General features: G+C 40.3%; 1 protein-coding gene across 2 annotated transcripts in view; it reads right to left on the reverse strand.

The window, feature by feature from the left end:
• Window positions 1–7,863, reverse strand: part of LOC132972906 (ethanolamine kinase 1-like) — a 33,832-nt gene extending 25,969 nt beyond the window's left edge. For both annotated transcript variants that reach the window (XM_061036047.1, XM_061036048.1), the window contains exons 1-3: window positions 7,719–7,863; window positions 2,703–2,965; window positions 473–625 (exon numbers count right to left, since the gene is read on the reverse strand). In XM_061036047.1, coding sequence (XP_060892030.1) covers window positions 473–625; window positions 2,703–2,965; window positions 7,719–7,859 — 557 coding nt within the window. In that variant the 5' untranslated portion in view covers window positions 7,860–7,863. The remainder of the gene's footprint in view (window positions 1–472; window positions 626–2,702; window positions 2,966–7,718) is intronic.
• Between the last annotated feature and the right edge of the window lie 9,512 nt (window positions 7,864–17,375).

Consider the following 17,375-nt stretch of genomic DNA (forward strand, 5'->3'; position numbering starts at 1 on the left):
AAAGTTATTGACCAGCTGTAAAACTTTGCTTTTTTACCTACAGAAAATGTCATTAAAATCACACTGTCTCTGTTTCATGTCCTGCTAATACTTAGTGACGCAGATTCCAGAGCTGACTTAGGAAAGCTTAGGCTTAAGCTTTGCAGAAATCTGAAAAAGAAAAACAATCTCCACTCTTTGTCATCACCTGCAAACTCTCTCTCTGTTTGCTCCACATTACTTTGTGTGTTGCAGGTTTTTTATCTGGAAATTATTGTAAACACACATCATGAAAAAACTGATCATGCAAAATGTAATGTGGCTCAGCGAAGCCACAGCTGGAGTGAGCAGTGAAAGAGAAAATCATTCCTAGTGCTGCTGCACAGCTATTGGAGGCTCTGGTTGCATTTCAAATATTCAGAGACATTGAATGTTTGAGGAGAAAAAATGCTCAGAAGACCATCAGAAATCCTTTGAGACATTTTGTCGGTACCTTTTCACGCAGCGCTGCTCAGCCGAGCTGCTGTTCGCGCTGCTCTGCACCAGTGTGAGAAAGCGGGACATTTTGCTCCAGAGTAGAGGTTCAACGGGACGACCACATTTTGGCTGGATGGAGTGGATTCTCCCCATCTCAGCCGCGATCAATCTGCAGAGAGAAAACATTTTGTCAGATGAGCCTGGCTGACACTGTTATTGCACAAACAACCATTATCAGAGGAGCAACACAACTCCCTTTCCATTTAGCGCTCTTATCTTCTTCTGCTTCTCAAAAAATGGGCCTCGTTGCACTCGTGACCTTTTGACTACTTAAGAGCTCGTTCTTTACGCTTCTTAGTCGTGTCATAAAGTTCTCTGGGTTCCCCCACACGGGGTATCAGGCACAGCGAGGTGATTGATGTGTGTCGTGGCCCTGACTGCTCCGCCTTGGCTGGCTGTGTTGTGTCCCTCCGTCCCGAGCTGAGAGTTATGATGCCGATCATGTTATCATGGGGATGATGAATTAAATGTGGGGCACGGCTTAACAACATTGCTCAATTTGAAACATGACTCAGCTGAAATAATAATAAAAAAACACCTGCGTCAGCACAATTGAAATGCTCAACATAAATATGGACACGCATACAATCACACACCAATGACCTGCAACATACATCAACTGTTTTCCGAGTGAATGGATGTTCAAGGCTTTCACTTTAATCTAAATAAACCTGATGAATGTTTAAAGTTTGACTGCCGCATGGACCTGAGAGTAGGGATGTTCCCAGCAACTCATTTCCCTGTTGATTAAACTGAAATTAAAATTCAGACAAGTCGACTAAAGGTGAGAAAATGCTCAGAAAACCGTCTAAAATGAGCATAATAAACGCGGCTAAATCTGTCAAATGCAACATACATGTAGTCTATTTATTTGCTGTTCAAACTGTTCATCACAGCCTTCATTTACTAAATTGACGGCTATTTTAAACTTGAGCTTGTATAACTCTTTTCTTGTCTTCTGACGACTCAAAGCACTTTTACACCACATGTCACACCTACACTTTCACACACTGATGGCAGAGGCTGCTGAGTAAATTGACCATCAGTATGAATTAATTCAGCAACTTGGGGTTAAGAGTCTTGAACCTCCGACCCTCCAGTTGAGAGATGACCGACTCTACCGCTGAGCCGCAGCCAGCTGCGACGTGCATTACTCTGCAGGTCAACAATGTCAAAATTGATTTGCAGAGTGTCGCTAACGTTAGCAGTGCTAGCAACTGGCCCTCCCCGCAGGTTAACGTCCTCATGCCTGTTACTAAATGTGGTCACGTATTTCTCCAAAAGACGCTGCTCCTACAAGATGACATCCGTCCACAGTGCTGGTTTACATCCAGGAAGTGGAGCGGGGAGACCTGCAGAGCTACAGCCCCATCTTGTGGCAGGTGGCTGCACTACAGCTTCGACACAACATGTAATCAGCATTGTGGGACTACATTCATGAAATGTATTAAGTGGTTAAAAGGACGAGGAATTCTGGTGCTGACTCGCAAGGGTAACACTGTTTTTATTTGATTAGTCGGTTGCCTGAAATGCCTTGCCTTGTTTTATAATAAAGGCGTTGTCAAGCCAGCTCAAATTTAGATCTTTTTCTGTTTTCTTTCTGTATAGAATTGAGACAAACATGTTTCATACAACCAAACAATTGAATATAGAATAGCACTCAGTGCATGTTTCTAGCTTTATGAACGATATCTTAATTCAATAAATTCAATTTCTATGCTCTAATATTTAATTTACAGGATCCTATGACGTTAACGGTCTTTATAACACTGCCTTCAAATTCAATTTTTAATGTGCTTGATACTTTTTTTTGGTTCATAACAGAAATTTATTAAAAACTTTATTATTATAAATAAAGACCAGCTTTATCAAAAAAGGTGTGTTTTTTTTAGAACATTGATTTCTATTTGAAGATCTGGATGATTTTGAATAGTTTTTTATAATGATGTTATACAAATACTTTTTCTTTTAGAATTATTTGCTATTTCCAGTTTTGTTTTATACTACCGAATACACTTTTTTAAGGCAAACTTTAGGGTAAAGTTGAATCTCATGCCAGTTACCACTGGGAATTTGAACTCAGATGTTAAAACAAACAGTTCATCCAGGCTCAGCTCACCATCTCTGATCACATCCAGCTCACAAAAAGAAATGAGTGAAACTTTAAAAGCTGTTCTGGCAGAGACCTGTAGATGGAGGGCTGTCGGAGCAGCTCGTCGTCCAGCACCGTCCCTCTCACAAACTCGTAGCAGATGCCGTTCTGGAAGCTGCAGTAGATCTGCGGACCGCATCCGTGGGCGTGGAGCACCTGGAACATTTCCACCTCCCGGTCCCTGTTCACATAGAGCTCTGTCATGCGGCCGTAGAGACGCACCAGAACACAGCCCGGCTCCTGCAGAGAGCCCACAAAGCAGCCGATCAGCTGGTTGGTGATTCCCTCAGTGAAGGTCTGAAATCACAAAGCGGAGTACACATTTAGCTGGTCAACAGCAGTTAAACAGTCTAAGGGAACTAGGGTCACAAAACCAGAATTTGAAACTTCATACAGTTAAAATCTAATGATATTGGTACCTGTTTGGATACTACAGGAACAAAAATATAAATCTTACAGGCCCACTATTGAGTCACTTCTTGTTTTTTACGACCTGAAATTGCATCCAAGTCCTGAAAACAGTCTGACTTTGACATTAAAAACATCAGTATTTACCAATTTGTGAATTTGAATGGACAGGCACAGCTCTCTCTCTATAGAGTTTAACAGTGACTGCCCTCTTTTACATCGGCTCTGGTTACTAACTGTTCGCATACTATTTTTGAGGGTTGATTTAAAAGATGTCACTAATTCTTTGAGCCTGATCTCCACAGGCAGGTTGTTCCGCAGCCGATGAGCCCTGAAGGTAAAAACACGACCTCCTTTAGATTTAACCCTTAACCTACAGGAACAAACAGAAGGGCCCCACCTGAGTATCTGAGACCGCTAGCCGGCTCTTAAGAACTCACTTCTGTAGTCTTTGAAGAGCCCATTAAACTTCAATCAACTATGATTTTCTAAGAAGACTGTAAAGTGGTTCTTTAGTGTTACATTACAGATAACGATGATAAGACTCTGACAACACAAAATGCTGTAAAAGAGGAGAATGCCCTTTATAATCTAAGTTTATGGCAGGGATTTCCCTGCATGTTTTGGTAATTAAAGACAATAAATTACCCGATATTGGTTAACAAGGACTTTTATATTTGTTGCCGTGGTATCAGAACAAGTATAGATATCTTTGGACTTTTACAAGTATCATATCCAAGTTCGAAATTCTGTTGTCATGGTGACAACAAGACAACAGGCAAGTAAACTGATGGCAAATCCAGATTCATGTTGATCAGAGGTCAAAGTATTATTGGGTTTGAACGACTGAAAAGAAAGATCGTTTTTCTCGAATGATATTTCATCTTGAGTTATGGGTTGTTCTATTGATGTTTCTTTAGACTGAATCAAAAAACACAAGAGAAAGTGAATTAATCTAGGCTTAACTTGTAAGTGAAAAAAACAGACAAATGTGTCGAGGTATAAAAGCAAAAGCAGGTTAATGAAGGTTAAACAGATGTTGAACATAGAGCGCTGAACCTGTTACAGATCACACTCCCTCCACAGTGTGTGTGTGTGTGTGCCTCGTCGGGCTTTTGTTGTCATTCAGTGGTTTCTATCTCATTCTCTGCCGCAGTCCCTGAGCTGCTCTCTGAGCCTCAGACGGACTCAGCACACAACAGCTTTTCATCAAGACGCAGAAAGAACAAACACGTCCACCTTGACATCTGATAAAGTATTTATGATGTGAAGTCAGAGACAATTTGCTACCTAACTCTGCCTTTGACATGATTTCCTTTTGCCATTGATTTCCATGCATTACTTCACAAGTCAGTTAAGTTTTACTGTGTGATGTATTATCCCTATCTTCAAAAATATATAACAGAGTGTTGAGCTCAAAACTAGGGCTGTCCAAGTCAGCACCGCCTTGATCGTGATGCCATCAAGGTCAGGAATAAAATTAAAGCATTAATAGCTTAATTGCATTAATCGTGAGCCATTTTGTCCCTTTTGGCACACCATCTTTAACCCACTGTATATTGTGTTCTTTCAGGCAAAGTGATGGAAAAACTTGACAACTCGGAGTCCTTGAATGCCTCATTTGACTTAAAAAAAACCTCCCACACTGCTCAGTTGATGAATCTAAAGTACATATATCCACCTTCTGACATCAAATATCTACCAGTTCCTTATTTTATTTCAGCTAAGTAAAAGCAGGTTTGGATCCAAACAGGAAGGAAAGCAAACTTAGCTTAAGAGAGTACAAAACACAGAATAAAAGCGTAACAAAAACTGTTCTGAAATGAAAAGTAATGGAACTTCAAATATGTGATTAAAAATTGAATAATCATTTAGCCATTATCTTACAGACCTACTAAAAAACCTATTTTATACTATAGTGCTAAACAAGCAATGCAAAAATTTAATAAAATCTATTACCATGGGCAGGCCTTGGGGGGTGCGGTTGTGGATTGGGCGTTTCATGGAAGACTCTGTAAGTGACCTAGCACCTCTGCAGCTACCAGACCAACTTCCATATTTTGGTCCGCACTGGGACTTGAACCGATGACCTTCTGGTACCCAACCCAAGTCCCTACAGACTGAGTTACTGCCGCCCCCTTTACTTACAGTCTATCAAACACTCCACTGCAGCATCCAGGCCATCTGTTTCCACAAATTCACTTTCTCTGTGACGATCATCTGACAAGCATCTCTCTGCTGTGTTACCTTGGCGACGTTATCATGAATAAAAGAAAATAACATGGAGCTTTTAAAACGGACATAAGAGTCACAACTGAGGGAAGCAGAAGTTCACTTTTGGAAGCAATGAGTGCCAGTGAGAAGCACTTTGGGCGCTGCCAGCACAAATAGCGCCTTCAGTGGACACAGGGTTTTGTAGCGTTAATCTGAAAGACTAGGGGGTTTAGAGAAAACCAGGCATGCACTGCTTTTCTCCTCATTCTGCTGCCTCAGCTCACCAGGGCTGTTTTTCTGTAAACAGGTAAAGCGTCACAATTTATGTATCCAAGGGATAAAAAAATATATTTTTTAAATCGTTCGATAAAAAATTCCAGATACTTGAATTGATTTTTCCTGAGCCCTAGCGGACAGTACGGTACCAAAAGAAAATGTATTTTCCTTTACATACAAGTGAACACAATACATCATTAAAGGACCCGCTTGGGGTCCAAGGACTGAAGGGAAACATCCACTCCTTTGTGTACATTTCTGGACCTGCTGCAGATTGAGAGGTCACTCACCCAACGCGCTGTCACCTGACAAACAGAAACCCTATTTCTCTGAAAGATTGGACCTTGTGTTTGCACATGGGACCAGAAAGGGATTATTGTGTTCTGAACAGCTGCTCCGACAACACTGCTCATCTGTTCCCAGGGTCATGAAAATAATAATAATCATATGGTCTACTGTTGTATCCAGTTACCTTCGACTATCTTGCAGTTTTAAAATGTGTTTTTGCCATACAGTATGTACAGAGGTTTGTTGGAAAATGTATTTTTCATTTATACAAAAGCATGCTGTTATTTTGTGTTCCTTAGAATAAATCTTAAGAAATGATCACAATGTAATTTAAAAAAAAAAGAGTTTGTAGGTGTTTAAGAAGGGGTAAGATGAAAAAAATAGAAAATCTGTTAGTGTGCAGTCTGGACCAAAATTTGTGCTTGAAAAAAACAGGATTAAGAACGTAATCCATCCTGCTACACAGAGGATCAAAACTTGCAAAAAAAAGAAAAGGGTAGATGCCAATCAACAAGTTGGATGCCAACCACATGCTGCATGAAGATGTTTGAAAACAGCGTAGCATCTATGGGTTGTTTTCCCTGAATTGTATGAAATGGTGTGCAATCTTTTTCTGTGGGTGTGTCTGATGTTTAATCTTTTCAGCTACACTCAGTTTAAACGACTTTGTGATTGATCTCCACAACATACTCAACAACAGGCCATTTGTTTTCTCAGCTGAACTAAACGGCATTCTCCGGTGTGGATGAATGAAGCTAATGCATAAGTGCAGAAAACCTGCAGTTCGCCGAGTGTCCACTTGGGGTTGGCTGCAGAAGCCCTGAAAGCCATCCATTCAAAAAAGTTTTTACACCAGAAATTGACAGGTTTCCAGCCTGGTTAAAACAAATAGGTCTGATTATCTCATGTCTCGATTGTTTAGTTGATAAGGTGCGTAGCGGCCCTGATTGACAGATGGGTCATGTAACAGTTCGTCAAAAGGCTTAAAAATCCACCTCAGCTCCAGCTCTTAGCCTGTTGTTAGGTTGAATGAAGGTTAGTTTGAGACAGGATTTCCAGCAAGGAGACTGCCATCAATGGGACTCCGAAGCCCCATGCAGTAACAGATGGGTGACGTCACTCACGGTTCATCCCTTAATATTTACAGTCTTTGACTCTGACCTTTTGATTGAAACCTCATTTGGCCAATAAAAACCTTTCAACCACTTATCCTAGGCTTCTGTAGCCAATGAGAGCCGAAGTAGAAATGGGCAACTCAGTAGTGCTGCACACTGGCGCCTTGTAGTGGTGAGAAGACGTTTTAACATCTTTCTCAGGAGGATGCCGGTATATGATACAGATGTGACTGTTAATTAAAGGGTTAAAACAGGATTTGCAGTCTAGCCTCCTCGGAAAATCAGGAGCAAATGAGGTCAGCTTGGCCAAAGTTAATACATGTTACGTAAAACAGGTAAAGACAAAACAGACTTACCAGAAGTTAAATGTTCCGACAGTCGTTTTTAAAATGACCATCCACTTTTAAAAACGTATTTTTAAAAAATGCTGATAATTCACAATTAACAAACGTGCTCCCAGCTCGTTGTTTTAGTTTGAAATATGACCTGATGTTACAAATCGTCACCATGTACTGGCTTTTTAAAAATGATGATCAATTCTAAAGTGGGGAAAATACAAATTTGTCAGAAAATCCATCATTTACAGGATTTGCGTCTTAGACACATAACAAGAGCATCTAACCTTTCAACCTTGACTATAAAGTCATAGAAAATTCTGCTGTGTGAATGTATGAGTACCTTTAAATTAGATTCAGTCAGTATTGAATAACTGGTGCTGAGAACTTGGGGTCAACCAAACAATCACTTGCCTTAATCTGAACGTCTTCTGCCTTCCAATGAGGACGGAGTCTGCTGAGGAGCTCCAGGATTCCTCGAAGAGATTCCTGCTCATCAATGTGGATGTCCACATGTAGAAGTGGATTCCCAACACAAGCAGAACGTCTGTCCATTTTCAAAATTAAGATTCAAAGTCTTTGCCTTCCAAACTTTTAAGTCCAGAATGTGTTGAGAAGCTGTTCCAACAAAGTCCTACTTGGTTATAAGAACAGCTGAGTTATGTTCAGTTTAGCCAGTCCATTAAAACATCATCCAAACATTTGTCAAGAACCTGGAGAGCCAAATGCACAAAATCCAATGAAGTAACCAAAAAAGTCAACAACAAGCTCCAAGATCTGCTTTATCTGAATAACCCCAGAGCCATCAGTGGTATCTCAATCCACTGAAATGGTCCACGCGTGTGTCCAGTGACTCAGCAGTCAAGCTTGCTTATCAGGGGCCAATGTTCCTATGGGCATCTTCACGGCCGCACTGCAGAGTTTACACATTAACCACTGGTGGTCAGAGCTCTATGCAGGGAGGTGTAGTGTTAAACACTAAAAGTAACCAACCAAGGAAAACAAACATGGAGTTACATTCTCTGTAACAATCGTGCTCCAGTTAAACCGGACTCTCTCAAGACTTCTATTTGGTCATTTAACCATAATGCACCTTTATATAAAAAAGAAAATTCCTGAGTACATAAAATTACTAATTAATTCTGTTGTTAGAAATCTTCAGTTTGTTTTGATTTTTGCGACCACTGTTGAAAAGACGCAGCACATTTTATCTCTTGGTTGATCTGGTCCTGTACATGTTCTTTGTTTAAAACACTCAGTTTGAGCAGTCAAACACATTACTCTAATAGCGCTCTCACACTTGCAGAAAACTCCTGAAAAACTCCAGATATTACCAGGAGGAGCTGCATGTGTGAACGCAAACAGTCATATTTTTCACTCGGACTTTACCTGGAGTATCCGCTAAAATGCCAAATTAGCTGATGTGAGAATACAACAGGACATTATCTGCAGAATGCACCTCAAATCAGTGGGAGGGGGTGGTGATATTTATATCCTGTGACCGATGCACGGTGCATAGATCGCATGCACTAGATGCTACGATCTCTGTGCACGTAATTTAACTTCTGCATTATATTCTCTGTTCGTCAGTTAGTTCTTGATTCTGTTGAACTACACGTAGCATTGGTATGAAGGCAAATTATATAGCGCCGTACTGTATAGCGGACTCTGTTGCTTTGTCTGCCAGTTTCGCGCCGATTATTCTCTCTGTTGATACCTTCGTTTAAATGCTTTAGTCGTAATCTGCTATGGAGAACAAAAAAAAGGTCTGCATGCTGAAAATGGCTTACACTGACCTGGAATCAGTAGTTACAGGCATTAATATATATATATATATATATACATATATAGCAGACAGGAAAAGGAGAGCAGCTTAGAAACATCATCATCATCATATTACAACAAGGCTAGCTAAGGAAAAACGAACTAGCTGTAGCTCACATGCGTAAGCTGAGAGTTGAACAATCGAGTCAAAATATGCCTTACATTGTTTAAAAAGGCAGCAGATATATTTAGGTCATATTTAATGTTTTTCACCATATAGCACATTAAAATATTTGCATATGGTTGAACATGAAATAACCCTGCACATTTTTTGAGTGCATTGAAGCATCTGTATTAATTTCAATCTGTGGTATAATAACTAAAACTCCTCACTCTGTGTGTAAATAATATACATTTCAAGTGCCAGTGACCTGCAAGAAAGAAAGTCCTCAATTTAATTACCTTTTAATGACTAGATGTTTAAACAGTCTACACTGTCTGGAACAAAGATGAGAAAACTTGTCTCCAAATTGAGCTCCACATATTCTCTCTGCTTAAACTGATTCTCTCTCTCTCTCTCTCTCTGCAGTCATTTCAACACAGATACTTGATGCCCCTCCACGCTGCTCCAACATCACAAACTGGGCAAGCTGCAAACATCACTGCGGCAAGTCCCACAAGGTTTATGCAGAATTTTGGTGACAGTTTCCTTCATTGAATTTCAGTCAAGCTTAAAAGTATGCAAACGACAAAAGATGGGGCCACTAAAATGAGTTTAGATTCTGTTAATATTTTTCAGATGCTTTACTTTTGGCCTCTGTGCAGCACCACTTTTAATGGGTGGAGTCTATTGTCCGCCCCAAGTGGTGGTGACATCCAGAGGACCCATTTAAACATCAAACAATTACTTCATTCAAACATGACCTTTTATGCTCCTTCGATGCCACAGAAAATCTCAACATGATCATTCTGTAAACACAAAACGAAAATTTCATAAACATTGGAGCAGCATGTTTTTCAGCCTGTTAAATTATTTAGATGTTGGGCCAATGTTTTCCATTTTGCATCATTACAGTAATTGCCTAGAAGTCACGAATGCGGTGATCATCTTGAACCGAATACTTTGCAAGCTTTTAGACGCAAATGAAATTCGCCTGCCATCAAAGGACGTCTCATCATCAAAGATGTTGTGCATTCAAAGAGAGATGAGTGTGGAGATTAAAAATGTAAGGGTCAGGCTGTAGAATGGAGCAGGGGAGTGGGTGTTTGTGTTGCTGCATGCACCTCTCAAATAATGCTGAACAAGAGGGCTGGCTGAAAAGAGATGACACAGACAATAACCCATGCATGCATTAATATACTGTTCTGACACTTTTCAGACTCATTCACTCACTGCGCCTGGCTCCTTTTCTTCTCCTTCCTGCCGATTGTTGACGTGGAGAATGCAGACATTAACTTTTGGGCCTTTGAGCCTTGAAAATTAATCATTTATAAAAGGATCAACAAAGTATCAGTTGTGTTAAAGACAGCATGAAAGAGTAACAAAACAAAGTTAATATTGCTGGAGTTTCTCTAGACTCCTTGACATTGCTTTGACGATAGATTTTTTTTTTCACTGAAGTCAAGCAATAAAACATGAGCTACATCTATTCAACGTCATGTGGAAATCAAAAGATAGGAAGGAGAAAAGAGGAGAGCAATAGACTATTTTTTATTATTTGCATATTTGTATATACTGTATAACATCATCTATACATCCTCACCTTTCCTTCTATTCAGAATTCAGATTCAAATGTTCTGGAGCAGTGCAGAATTTTGATGGAGAAAATCCGTACAGGAAATTTCAATAGAGCAGAGATCAGCCAAATGTGAGCCTAAAAAGATATCCTGGACTAACAGGAGCTACAGTAAATTAAAGAGGACATATCATCCCCCTTTTCCACCTTTTCAAACAGTCCCCTGTGGTCTTAATGAAACATCTCTGCTGTGCTTTGGTCAAAATATGACATGAATCAAGCACCAGAGGAAGTTTGTGACCCTGTATAAACCAGCTCTCTCAGAACGCTCTGTTTTGGTGTGTGTGTCTCTTTAAATGCAATGAGCTTCCCCTCAGTTTTCCCGGTAGACATCACTCCTCTGTAGCGAGAATAAAAATGGCGGACCTGTACAAAGGTTTTGCTCTAGGTTGGGGGTGGAGTCCATGGGTGGAGATACCAGGGGAGGGTATTTTTTTAATCAAGAATCCCACTGTGATGTCACAAGGAGAGAAAATTTGAAACGGAGCATTTTTCTCTGTGTTGTAAGACTTATGCAGACCACAAACAAAGGACTTGATGGATTTATTTTACATTTTTATTGGGTCAGTAGACACTCAAATATATGTTCAAGAACACTTTCAAAGTGGATTTTTCATAATACGTCCCCTTTAAAACATTTGAAAACACATGCTGCTTCAAAAAAAAAAACTTGTTCAAATGTTAGAAAACTCGCAAGCACAACTTATTTAACAATGCTGAACACAGAATCACAGCATCTGTGGGTAGACAATATCAAAATGGTTTGCAGCGTATGGCTAACCATAAGCATCCACACTCCTGCGCTGCTTACACACTGCTGCAATTGATATGCTAGTTTAACAAGACACAGCCTACATACAACTATATCTCCATTTTACCAATCGATTATGTACTCTGCCAACTGTGCTGGTTAACATCAGGTCTTAAAGCATTATGAAGCTATTAAATGGAGCTACAGCCCCGGCTAGTGGTGGATGATTGCGTTGCGAGTGCGTTACAGCTTAGACACAACATGTGATGGGCATTGTGGGCCCATCACATGTAACACAAAATATAAATACCATAAAATCTGAATTTAAGTAGCACTGGTAAATGAGACATGGTCTGGTTTTGGGGGGGTCTCCTGGAGAGAAAATAGGTCCAAACTGTCTTCCTGCTTGACCATTTCAGTTGCATTCAGCAAAGCTCACAACGTGCCGTTTTTGGCTTTTTTACTAGCTATATATAATATCATATATATATATATATATATATATATATATAAGCTCAAGTCCATTTCCTACCAACTGATTTCTCCATGTGGATTTTGCATGCTCCATCTAGCTAGCGTGCTGGTAATTTATCTCTCAGCATGCAGTGATTGTTCAGTACAGACCCGCCATAGCGCTACCTCCCTCTGCTGGTCTCTTTTCTTTAACTGAGGCGCCCTTTCAATCAAACCCACAGTTTTCCTTAAACGCATAATTATCTAATGAAGAAGAAAAGCTGTTAATAGGTGGCACAGCCAACCTGGTCTAACAGTACTTAAGTTAACTGACTTGTTAGATGTTTCCAAGGAAACATTGAACATGTGGCTGCAGGAGCTGATTATCGAACCCCCAACCTTTTGGTTCAGAGATGTCCGACTCTACCAACTGAGCCACAGCCGCCCCTATTGATGTGCAATACCACCTCTTTATTTGGATCATTTGAAGTGTATATTACAGATGATAAGTGTAAATAGAATCTCAGTAATGCTTGGAGATGCAACCTAAGAGCCGTTTCAGAATTGGAAAAATGTGATGTTTTTGATGCATTTTTGCCTTGAGACGACCGTTTTTGGACCATTTTGCAACAAACTTGCCCAGCAGAACAAGTTTAGATAAATGTTTTCTTTTTCTCAGGTAATATTTAATTATTTGTTTCTCTAATGCATACAGAACACTCAGTCCATTACAGCGAACTCTAGCAAAAAAAATCCCTTGTAAAGAAACGTAAATAACATGTATGTATTTCTAAATTATTAACATGACCAACTCAAATCAACATCAAGTAAAAAATTTATTTTTTATTTTCTAAATATTCCCATATCAGATACATTTCCATAAAAAAATAGATTTTATCTACTGCTAAAACATTTTAATATACGTATAAATGAAACGCCTTCATCAACTAACTTAACAACTTCAAATGAGTTTGTCCTTCACAGAAAAGCATTTATGCACCACAATTGCACGTCTCCCTCCCCCCTCGCCCCCGCCCAGGTTCTTGCCGTCTTTCAGAAGTTTCTGAAAAGAGAAAATCCCTTTTATTAGGGGCAAACAGTTGTTGGTGTCCTTTATCAAACATCTCTGTGAAGAGAAAAAGAGAGAGGGAGCTGTGCAGACATTTAACCTTTTTATATGGTCTTACAATTGGGGCTGTCAAGGCCTTTCATTTGTGAAGTTCCTGTGGAAAAATCAGGGAGCTTGGACTCATTACATCCACTGGTACAGTATATTTATATTTCAGCTCCAATCAAAGCTAGCCAATATGCCATCCCTATGTATTTTCTCCTCTGAGCCCTGCCTCCCCACTATAATTTCCACCGACATTTTGTGTGCAAATGCAGTAATAGACACATTTATCACATCAAAAGGGATTCAATTTTCTTTTCAATCATCCACCGGTATGAATAGCGCCACATCCTCTGCGGCCAACAATGAGGGGCCATTACCGAGAGCCAAAGGATGGCTCGCCGTCTCTTTGCATTCAAGGGGAAAGTGTGTCAAACTGTTTGCCAACGTTTGTTCTAGGCAAATGGAGACTGCTTTCAGACAGGTTAGTATCCAATTTTATTGTCAGACAAATGTCATTTTTGTTTGGGGCGGCTGTAATCATTGGCTTCACACGCCGGTGTTCTTCTGCCGTAAAGCCGGCAGTTAGTCCATTTAATACTCTAACTCTCATGTCAGGGGCAGATTGCAAAGTCCACACATGACACCCGCCGTCTCTTCATTATGTGAAGAGGGTGACATGCAGGATTCAGGCCTCAGTGTGAGGGAGGGGGAGGGATCCTAATTGCTAAAGACATTGTTGATCTACATGAAGATAAGAAAATACTTCACGGCTGCAATTAATTGTCTCCGAGCTCTGACAGATCAGAGAAGAGGATGGAAGATTTTCTGTCACATGTTCTGTGCCCTGACGCCTGTCTCCTCTTGGTGTTGATACTGTTACATTAAACGCTGCACTAACAGCCTGACAACTTTTTTTAGCCTCTCCACGTCATCCCGAGGCTCACAGTGAAGCCAGTAGCTATCTTCAAAAACTGCCAAAGGCTTCCTCTTCTGTGTGTAGCATTTTTAAAACCTGTTAACAATTAAAAAAATTATCGATAAAAGTTTGATAGATTTAAACGTGTAATTACATTGCCCTAATGAGCCTCAAACAGTAGTTGCCACCCGACATTAAAGAGAAGGAGATAAAGACGACAAACAGCCAATCATGTAGCAGGGATAGGGGTGGGCAGGCTTACAGACGTTTGGAGCGTGATGGAAACACAGCCGAAATGAGTGATAGCGACACCGAAAAACGCTGAGTGTACCAGCTCAAAGCAGGGAGAAAACATCATCGACAAGACGACAAGAAAGGCTGCTCAACTTCCGGAGTCTAGAGACATTTTGGATATTTACAGTCGGACATGAAACAGAGTAAAGTGTTCTGTTAACTGTGCCGAAGAGAAGTGCAGCTTAAACCAGCAACACCACAAACCTGTTCCCCATTTGAAACAATATGACCCGTTAGAACACACCGAAGGAAATCAATTTCAAAACCCAAACGAGTGTTAGTGTGGACCGTATTGCAAATAAATAAACAGTCTATAGTATGGTGTGCCTACTCAGCAAACACCGGTCCAGTAAGAGTTACTGCCCAGCAGCATACTGTCATATCAGCGTTTTCCAGCACCCTGCTCTGAGCTTATGATTGTGAAATGTTCCATTTTAATTATAATTCATCATGTTCTGACAATAAAGAATAATTAAAGAATAATTAACCATCTGGTTTCTTCAACTTTCACTCAGGGGCAAAAATAAGACTTTCAACTTGAAAGAAAAAATGATTTAACATTTATCGCGATAACATTTTTTGTCATATCGCCCAGGCTTTTAGGTTTGATCCCCCGCTCCTGCAGCAACATGTCCGATGTGTCCTTGGGCAAGACACTTAACCCCGTATGGATTTATATGAATGGGTGTGAATGTGTAGGTGTGACCTTCGGTGTAAAAAGCGCTTTGAGTAGTCAGGAGACTAGAAAAGAGCTATACAAGTTCAAGTACATTTACCATTCCAAGTCCACGTAGATATCATCCACAACCCAGTTTTTACAGGCCTTGATATGCAGATGCAGTTTTATAAAGATCACTTAAAAGCTCTGTTGTTGTCAGATGATTGCTGACATGTTTGGGTATTTCTGTGCATTCAGTCCCTTTGCTCTGTACATACATTTTATCCTTGTATGCAAAGCCTGCTTAGCTTGATTTGTCAACACTACTCATGATTATAAATAAACTACAAACCAATTTTTTCCTGATTTAAAAATCGTTCTGCATTCTTTTGTAGGGATCTTTTTGAAGAATTTTAAAGACTTTGCCTATGTATTTTTTAAATGATCCTTCTTGTGAAATGTTAAGTTGTGCATCTTCCTCCAAACTGCCCCTTTGTACAAAGCTTCTGAATAATGCAGGAAATGACAGAATAATAGTTTAACTTGTGTATGTTCCTTTGAAGGCTTCAGGCCTCCGTATGCTTCCAAACTTTTACTCTTGCCGACTTAATTGCATCACATAAAGCATCCAACCTTTTGCCAGTGTCTGCACCAACACACTCTTCTTGCAGAAAATGTCTCTGCTGTGTGTTCTGTCATCTCCTGCCACTGCTTACACACGCTCCCCTGCTGCCAAACCGCCCGAGCCACATCAGATGAGGTCATCCCCGCAGCCAGCACCGGACGGGCCCCCGAAAAGCCAGACTTAATCTGATCTCATTGGCAGGCAGGGAGGGAGACGCTCAAACAGCTCCATCGCTCACCGCACTCTTTTTAGGGGGTGTTCACCATCCAACAATGCTGTCTTGTCTTTGCCAGCGGGGATTCTGAGTGAAGCTAAATCATTCTCCTTTTGTATGTTTGAAGTCCATTTAAGGCTCGGGCTTGTGATGCCGTTTGCAGGGAGCAAGAGCGGTGGTTTGGGAGAGCGTTTATAGAGCGTGGCGGGATCGCTGCAACAATTTTTAAAAGAAAAATGAGCCACAAAACCACGTCAGCACACGAGGCAGAGGGAGCCCATTTACTCTTATGTTAAGCAGAGTGCATTTTTTAGTTGTGGTCTGGCTACCGAAGGATGTTGGAAGTCAAGGAAATGAACGATCATCCTCTGAATGGAGACTCTACTAAAACATTTCTTATTAATGACAAATTAAAAAATAATAAATACTGCATTGTTAAGATGCTACGCAGTGATTTACCCGACAAGGTTATTTATTTCACAGTCCCAAAATGAGCAGCAGAAGCATGGAGAATGTTTTAAAACACCGTATCCAGTCACACATGTTCACATTCTGTCTTTCTGCATTAAATATGTATCACATAGGATCGGGCCTCTGACCTTGGCCAGGGAAAGTGAGCTCGCATCACTTCATCTTGAAATAAAAGAGAAGAGAGACTGCCAGCAATTACAGCATGTGTTAATTACATATTCACTTTCATCTGCTGGAAAATCATACAGATCTGCCCTCAATGCTGCTGTTGGGTCTCGTTTGATGGAGAGGGGTGCTGTATTTAAAAAACATCTGTCGAGTTCTCCGTGTAGTTAATAACCACCAGTCCTTACCTGGTGTGGTTCCTCTCCGTAAATCTTTAGAGATGAGGCTTGGAAATGTTTGATAGGGATAAATAAAGTGGGCAGTGTTTGTGCACACATGGAGGGGTAGTCTTGAGTCATTTTTTTATTAAAAAAGAGGCTTGCAGGACAGTAGAATCTTTGCAAACACACACAGAGTCGCTCTCTTCTCCTCTTAATAACGACTCTGTCTTCATGTGTCTAATAGAGAAAGGCCAGAGCGGTCTGTTGTGATTATCCCCATCAGGGCACATAAGTAGGAGGGGGAGGGGTCAGACACTTTCACAGATTTACATGGAGATGGTAGGGATGGGCAATTAATCCAGTTTCAACTTCATAACCGTATGTTAGGATACAGTACGATCAATAGATAGGATGTCTGATATAATATACAATATGATTTGTTATGAACCAATACACTATGTTTTGATTCCAGACGATACGATACACAAATGTATTTTTGATTCATTTAAACCAGCCTTGGATTTGAATACTGCACACAGTTTAGCTGCCTCCACAGTAGAACTTATTCATTTTCTTTAATAAAAAAATAAACTCACTTTATTACATTTCAAAGAATCGTTAAGGGCATGTCCTCATGAGTCATAGGAAGTGTTGGCCTGTGGGATTTTGATCGTAAGCTAATTACTAGA

Source organism: Labrus mixtus, chromosome 4, assembly GCF_963584025.1.
Source record: "Labrus mixtus chromosome 4, fLabMix1.1, whole genome shotgun sequence".
Lineage (NCBI taxonomy): Eukaryota > Metazoa > Chordata > Actinopteri > Labriformes > Labridae > Labrus > Labrus mixtus.